Source organism: Achroia grisella, unplaced genomic scaffold (genome assembly GCF_030625045.1).
Source record: "Achroia grisella isolate CSIRO2021 unplaced genomic scaffold, CSIRO_AGI_Agris_v1 utg947, whole genome shotgun sequence".
Taxonomy (NCBI): Eukaryota; Metazoa; Arthropoda; class Insecta; order Lepidoptera; family Pyralidae; genus Achroia; species Achroia grisella.
The window spans coordinates 1468561-1476900 of record NW_026713071.1 but is presented as its reverse complement, the minus strand read 5'-3'; the positions used below and the strand labels follow the sequence as shown (position 1 = coordinate 1476900).

Below are 8340 nucleotides of genomic sequence, written 5' to 3'. Positions count from 1 at the left end.
GGTCAACTAGTCAACTTGACGACCTCGGTGGTCTAGCGGTCTAGCACACCGCTTTACGTCCGATGGTCGCGGGTTCGATTCCTCGCACGGCACAAACATTTGTATTCATGAGTATGATTGTTTGTATCGGTCTGAGTGTTTTCTATGTATAATATGTATGTATTTACGAAAAAAAAATTATCTATGTATTTGTATCAGTTGTCTAGGACCCATAATACAAGCTTTAGCTAGCTTAACTTGGGTCTAGATGGCGCTGTGTGAATTGTCCTGAGATTATTATTATTATTATTATTATTATTAACTAGTCATCTATAATACTCTACAATTTTGAACTGTACAAGCAATACTTAGCTTGCATCTAGAAATCAAATTGTTTATAGAATACATCAAGTCTTAATTTTAATGTTACAATAGAATTGTTAGTAACAGTGTTAAATAGTTAATGTCATAGTTTCTGTATCGAAACAATATTGTAACACATGTCAAGTGTGAAATACAACCTATGAAATGTTAATAAAATGAAATTGGTTATTGAACTTTTTATTTAATTCACAGAGTGCTCTGTGCAAGCACGCTGTTCCACAACTGTCAGTATTCAGATTTATTTATTAGACATGTAAAACAGGTTTCATTTAGATTCGTTATAAAATTATAAGTTAATAATAAAATATTGAATGGATGTAAGCATAATACATCGATTTTTTAAGGGATGTAAAAGGAATGGTACATTCGCCTGCGCATGTGGGGCACACTAGTGCCCTACCTGGACCATTAGTCTTGACCTCATACTCATCCTCCACTAAGAGGATGAGTATGAGGTCAAGTCAGTGCCATTGTGGAAAGTTCACCAAGTATTTAACATGATGGTTTCCAGGGGGAACCGCGTTGTAAATGTACCATATTAGGTTGACTTTCCAACCTAATATTGTACATTGATAGCAATTATATTTTTTATAATTAAGTTCATATTACTAAAAATCAATCCCAATCGATTTTCTTCAAATCAATGTTTTTACAATTTCTATAATAGAAATTATCAAAACCTTGATTTTGAATCTGTTTCAATTAAGAATTGTTAGTAACAGTGTTAAATAGGTAATCTCATATGGTTTCTGTATCGAAACAATACTGTAATACAAAGTCTAAATCCCAAAAAAATATGAAATGAAATAAATTGAAATTGTTTTTTTAACTGTTTATTTCATTCACCTTCGTTTATACAAGCATGGTTTTAATGACATAGTGGGTAGTTTGGATTTCTTCACCGGCGGCTCCCGGATCTTGGTGAACTCCATGAAGAAGAACACCTTATGGCTGTTGTCCAGTTTCTTCAGTTGGAAGCCTAGTCTTTGTACTTCTGACGTGAAATCCTCCACGTTGTCGAAACGGCTCTCCACCTCTGCTATTAGTAGGTGACCACTGGAGAGAAGAAATTTTATTTAAATTGTTAGCATTTTCCATATCTTAGGACAACTCACACAGTGTTATCTAGTCCCAATCTAAGCAGAGTTTGTGTTGTGTCGTGTGTGGTACTGGACAACTAGTATAAATACTTAAATTTTTAAACATCCAAACCGATACAATTATACTCAGGAATAAAACTCTTTGTAACCTGCGGGGAATCGAACCTGTGACCGTCTGAAGTAAGGCGGTGTATTAAATCGCTAGACCGACGAGGCCGGAAATATGTTTTATAAATAGTAACAATGTAACAACAAATTGAAGAAAGGTCTCCAATTAATTTCAATGTGAATTGACTGATTGTAGGTTTGTCCTAGCTAATCACTGAAACAGCTGGATGGATTTTGACGGGAATTTCACACGCAGATAGCTAATGTTATAAGGAGTAATTTAGGCCACTATCATTATTATAGAAATATATATGTATTATAATTTTAAAAAAAGTTTAATTTCACGCAGACATACCTAATAGTGGGTAACAGAAAAAAATATTGCTGCAAAAAGAGTTAATGTATCAACACTAAACTCACCCCATCTTCAAGACTCGGTTGGCTTCCAGCAGGTAGCGTGTTAGATCTGTACCCATCAGTGCTAGACAGTACACTGCCACGTCTGTGGAGCCGGTGAGAAGCGGAGTATGCGCCATGTCGCATACTTCGACAGCTGGCGCGGCCGCCACCAGGTCGAACGAGCGTACGCTGTGCGGGACTCTTCTGGACAACGCAGCCTCACCACATCCCATATCCGCTATCGTGTAAATCTTCGGCCTGGAGACATTAGCTGCCTTTATTACGTATATATATATAACTCAAAGGTGACTGACATAGTGATCTATCAACGCACAGCCCAAACCACTGGACGGATCGGGATGAAATTTGGCATGCAGGTAGATGTTATGACGTAGGCATCCGCTAAGAAAGGATTTTGATTAATTCTACCCCCAAGGGGATAAAATAGGGGATGAAAATTTGTATGAAACTGATAATATTAAACCGATCGGATCTGAGACTGCATGCATAAATCTACTATGACGTAGGCATCCCCTAAGAAAGGATTTTTGATAAATTCCACCACTAAGGGGATAAATTAACGCGAGCGAAGCCGCGGGCAAAAGCTAGTTACGTATAAAGGCTTTAACGCGCGTCTTTAACCCTTCGAACGTTGTGTCCGCAAAACCGTGACTTCTTTTTAACCAATTTCATCCTTATTTAAAACAAAATATTGAAACGCATTTCAAAAAATACAGCTGGCGCGCGCATACCGCCTCTTCATTTTCGATCGCTGCGATAAACGACGGACATTCGAAAGGTTAATGCGCGAATCGGCATCACTGTTTTTTTTTTATTCGTGTAGGTCTATTACAGTCTTATGATATGTCAAATCTACATTCAGTTCGGAAATATTTCGAGATGAGAACTGACAAGAAACTCAGCTAACATTTGGGAGAATAGAGTCATCACCAGCATATGCTATTGCCAAAGCAAATAGTCATTAGTTTTCATAAACATAACAGACCAGGCTCCTAATATAAATAAAAAATACATATTTAGTCAAAAGATATAAAATTAAACAGCACAAGAAAAAGTGACAGTACATTATATTCATCCAAAGGATAGAACGCAAGTAAAGAAGACACTCCATATGGCTGAAGGCAAACTCCTGGCTAACATCTTTAGTTTTAGGACACCACTAGGGGTTCTAATGTCGGCTTAAACATTCGTAATTGCGATCCCCATTTGATGTGGATGGGGATTTATATTAAGTTAAACATTTTCAAATACTCACATTTGAGAAATTCTCTTGACAATTATGTCAAGTGGATTGACTGGCCATTTTTTGACCTGTAGCTGATAACCCTGGTGGTAAGTCTGGAATGCTTCAGGGTCACTTTGGAACAGCTGCTTTGCTTCTGTGCCTGATGATGTGTACAGCTTCTCATTCAGGTATCGGAACTGTGCCGCTGAAAATATTTAACCTATTGCAATTATTAGAAATTAATAAATGTTGTAAACTTACAATATAAGCAAATCCTTATATATTTACTGGTTGAACCAGCAAACGTTTTGCCATATAAATTAGAATCGCTATTAAAAAATAGGGGTCGGTGAAAGAAGGGTGAAAAGTTAGGGTTGTATTTTTTAAATACACTTAAAAAAAGAAAAAAAATTGTCCTAAAAAATTTTTGGATTGGACAAGTCTTATCACTTATCAATATGAAAAATATATATTAGCCGATTCTGAGACTTACTGAATATGCATATGGGTATGGTAAGGAACATTGTGATATGAGAATTTTATATATAAGGTCATTATAAACTTTATTATAATTTACAAATAATCAGCTGTTATTTTTTTTACTGTTTTTAATCATAATTAGTTATTACAAATAAGTTACTGTAAATAAAGTTAAAGTTAACTTCAGGTAATACAGACTTTTTAAAATAAAATTATGAAAAAGAAAAAGAAATTACCCATGATTAATCTGAAACTATAGAACTGATTTATTTTGTTCTTTAATTATGCCAAAAATATCAATTACTTTTGTAATGTAAATTAGGTAAAATTGTAAATTATTTGGTTAGGTAAAATCTGTAATGCTCATTGCTTAAAAATGTATATTTTACCTTTCAATTTCTCAAGCATCCTTTGCCTCAGATTATTGCCTTTTTTAGTAACATCAATATCGTTTCTATTATTATTCATGGCAAGTATTTTCTTCAATTTTTCTTTTTTAGCATTCCTTTTAATTCCATTAAAAGTTTTATTATTACCCAAAAAGTTGTTAGAAATATTTGAATTATCATCATCATTATCAGATTTTACTTTAGTTGTACTTTCAGTTTTATATTCAGAATTATTATCAGAATTACTTTTATTTCTTTTCTTGCGGTTTTTAGATTTCTTATGTTCTAAATTGTTTTCATTTAGTTTAGTCACAGTGTCTTTAATTATTGATTCGAATTTTGTATTAGTCTTAGGTTTCATAAATTTGGATTTACTTTTGTTGTCAAATTTTTCATTAAATTTCTTTTTAGTTGTCTCAATTTCTGTACCATTTTCAGACTCATTCAACTTCATAACATTCTTAGTTTTTGCAACATTATCAGTATCTTCTAGGTTCTGTTTGTTTTTATTTTTTTTCTTCTTTTTCTTAGATACAGGAGCCTGTAAATCCTCTTGATTCGTAACTGGTTCATGGAGTTTCCGTTTTCCTAAATTTACCAATACTTCATCCGGTTTGTTGCTTCCATTTAATTTGTTGTTAGCTTGTGAATGATTTTTATTTATATTTACATTTTTTTTATTACTACTTTGATTCTGTGTGTTTTTTACAGTAAATAGATTTGTATTTTTATCTTTCTTTGTAAATACATTGCTATTATGTTGTATAACAGATTTCTGTATATTGTTCTCATTTTCAGAATCTTTTTTATTCTTTTTCTTCTGTAATAAAAAAATATTTTAATACCTATAAAATTTGGTAACTTTACATTTGTTTAAACTATACATAACATGAAAAGTGGAATTATGGACATTTTACATCATAGAATATAATACAAATCTGTAAAATAAGTACAAATTGTCAACACAACCGCATAAACAATATATTTATACCATTACAAATAACAAATGTAATATTTACAATCTTTATAACCTCTAAGATATTCTTATGAATCAGTCACTTTTGCTTTAAAATCTAGTAGTAATCTTCAATAATATAGGCATGTTGATATCAATTTAAAAGGAAAATGTTATAATTAACGTATATACAAAATTATACTGATATTTAAAAATTTTGGAATAAAATATGCAGTTGCTGCCGGAGAAAGTTTTCGCATACCTTTAGAGCTCTACCAAAAGCGATATTGGTCTTCGGCACGTCTTCTTCCCATTTCGGTATTTTAAACATTATTGCATAGAATTTTTACAAATTATGTGTAAATACGATTATTATTAGATAATTAATCGTTTAATTTATAAATTAACAAAACAAATCGAACATGCGTGAACTGTCAATGTACCTTCAGTCAGATCACAGACGTAAGTCATTCCGCTATCATTCTGTTTTTAGGGGAACTATTACATTATCAAAAATATGGCTAAAAACTAAGATCAAATTATAATACTAGCGGTACATTGTTTATTTACATTGTAACTCGGAATAGTACATCTATATTAATAAAAGAATGTAAGCAAGAGTGTACTTATCTCCGAAATAGACCGTTTTCCGCCAACCTAACTGACTCAAAGACAGTGTTAGTAATATTGTGCAATGGTGCGAGTGTTGAACAGACTATCTAATTATAATTTTAATATCCTCAAACAAATTTTGCAATATCAAGTTTGCTTTCATTTATTATTTAAGCGCGCTCTTGTTGGTGGAGGTGGACGATTATTCTATAGGCGAGATTGGTCGTATAATATCGATCTTATAAGATATTGTTTTTAAGTATTTATAGTACCATAAACTTTTTGTCTTTTCTTACAACTATATTTAGTTGTATATATCTTTATATAGCTTCCGCTGTATGTTTACTTAGATCTTTATAAATACGCTACGAATTTTAATGACGTTTTAGCGTTAGATAGAGTGATTCAAGACGAAGGTTTATATGTATAATATATGTACACCCGTGCGAAGCTGGGGCGAGTAGTTAGTATATAATAAATAAACATTGTTTGTATGAAAAAGACACCATTGTTACGCACAGAGTTATGCGAGTGATATTTACCACTAAATTTCGTGTAAATAGGTTGAATTGGTTTCAATGAAATTAGATTTATAATAAATCTAGTTCATAATTATTGCAAATACTTATTACCCTAGCTATTAATAATTATAGGAGATGCAGTTAATATGAATGAAATAATCCATTATTATCTATATATCTATCTATTTATATAATCGGTTATTGTCATTATTTAAATACTTATGTTCTTCATTTAAATATTTAGTATGCCAAAATAAAGAAAAAAAAATTTCTTTTTTTTCCTCTATATCTTATAGAGAAAAAAAACTATATATTAGACACGTGAAGAAAAAAAAAAGCGGATGAAGGAGTATAAAATTTCGCACACTTAGGTACAGTTTATATAGAGATGCAGTGTAGAATGCTATTTATTTTTTAATTATGCATAAAAAATACATTAAATCAATAAAAAAAAAAAACATTAAACACACATTATCATGTATTTTTTATGAATGATAATGGTTTACGCTGTCGAGCCACCAGTGGAGGATGATAAGACGAGCATAAGGTCAGATCAGTTAGCCCATTGTGACAATTCACCAGGAAATTATCATGGTAGTTTCCGCGTGGAGGTCAACCTGATTTGGTACATTAGCAATGGAGTAATTACTTCACATTACTAACAATCTCTTTCCCCCGGGCTATTCAGGTTTCGACTATTGTTTTTTGTTACTTTTCTTTACGTCAACATTATTATGAGACAGTCGACTATTTAGCGCCTATATGCGAATGGGCGGACATTTCCCATGTCATATTGATAGTTGTTTTACTAATTTTATAAACATGAAAGATGTCTGGATGATTGTACTTTATTTAAAAAAAAAGGTCATTGACCTTGTAAATATTAATGTATAAAGAAATTCTGTTAAAACTAGCTTTTGCTTTCTACTTTGCCTACTTTTTTTTAGATAGAAGATATGCTATCTTCTTCCTCATGATACAAGTTGTCTACACATTAAATTTCATTCAGATCAATGCAGCAGTTTAGGCAATATTATGTTACAGACAGACACACTTTTATATTTAAATTATTACTTTAGAATGCTATATAGTCGATAAGTAACAAGTACTGCCTTGTTTTAGTTAAAGAATGAGCTATTAACCTTATCAGGTCAGCCTCCACGTGGTTATCCCTGGAAATTCACAGTGCGAGGAATCGAACCCGCGATTATCGAAAGTACAGCAGTGTGCTAAATCGCTAGACCACCACGCCGTCATTATAAACATCAAAAGAATAGAAAGACTTTTTCGCATTGCTTTAATGTATATTTTTTAAATAATTACTGTATAATAATAATTCATGTGACCACTCAAAATATGTGGCCGAGTCGTTACAACAGAAGTCCCGTGTAAAAGTTAGTATGTGATAATTGCCGTTATAGTGTATGTATCGTATTACCACACCATACCACGCCTATCTATAACCGATAGTGGTATTGACAGTTTACATAGTACACAGTGAATATTTTATCGTTAACAGATTACAAGTAAATTCAGTTACAATAACAAAACGTTACGGAATAGTTTACCACTTGTAAACTATATTATAATTAATTACAATTTATATGTAAGTGATATTTTATTATAAATTTATAAATTTATTAATATTTTATGACAGTAAATAAATGGTTTTATTCTACGGTACGTGTTTATAAGACGTTGGTTCTCACGCTGTTTGATGGCTTTGAATTAGTTTTATAATAAATTGTTAGGATGACAATTCTATATATCTTATTAATATTATAAAAGCGAAAGTTTGTGAGTATGGATGGATAGATGTTTGTTACTCTTTCACGCATTTTCATGAACTGTTACAGTAATATAGTTTATACATCAGAATTATACATAGGCTCAAAATTGGTGAAACCGCGGGTACAGCTCGTTATTTCATAAATTTCTTACAGCAGTCAGTAATATCGGATTTTAAGAAATTGTTTGTCATTTGGATTTGTAGCAGAAAGCATAATTTAACAGGTTTCAAATTGGTGGTGCATGATAGTAAACAAGCGGTAAAATATGGTCTGTATATATACATTATCACAACATGACGTTATCATTTGACTCCTGAGATAACACAAATGCTATTAAAGAGCACTAATATATCATACTTCTTATCATGTAATTTCAC

The 8340-nt window shown here is 31.8% G+C and overlaps 1 protein-coding gene across 1 annotated transcript; it reads right to left on the bottom strand.

Moving 5' to 3' along the window:
- Positions 1 to 1186: 1186 nt before the first annotated feature.
- On the bottom strand, positions 1187 to 5473 carry LOC131854099 (ribosomal RNA-processing protein 8). Its single transcript, XM_059205224.1, has 5 exons — positions 5303 to 5473; positions 4086 to 4905; positions 3247 to 3421; positions 1992 to 2228; positions 1187 to 1419 (listed from the first exon to the last, which is right to left on the bottom strand). Exons 1-5 carry the CDS (start codon positions 5369 to 5371, stop codon positions 1206 to 1208), a joined length of 1515 nt encoding a protein of 504 aa, XP_059061207.1. The 5' UTR covers positions 5372 to 5473; the 3' UTR covers positions 1187 to 1205.
- Between the last annotated feature and the right edge of the window lie 2867 nt (positions 5474 to 8340).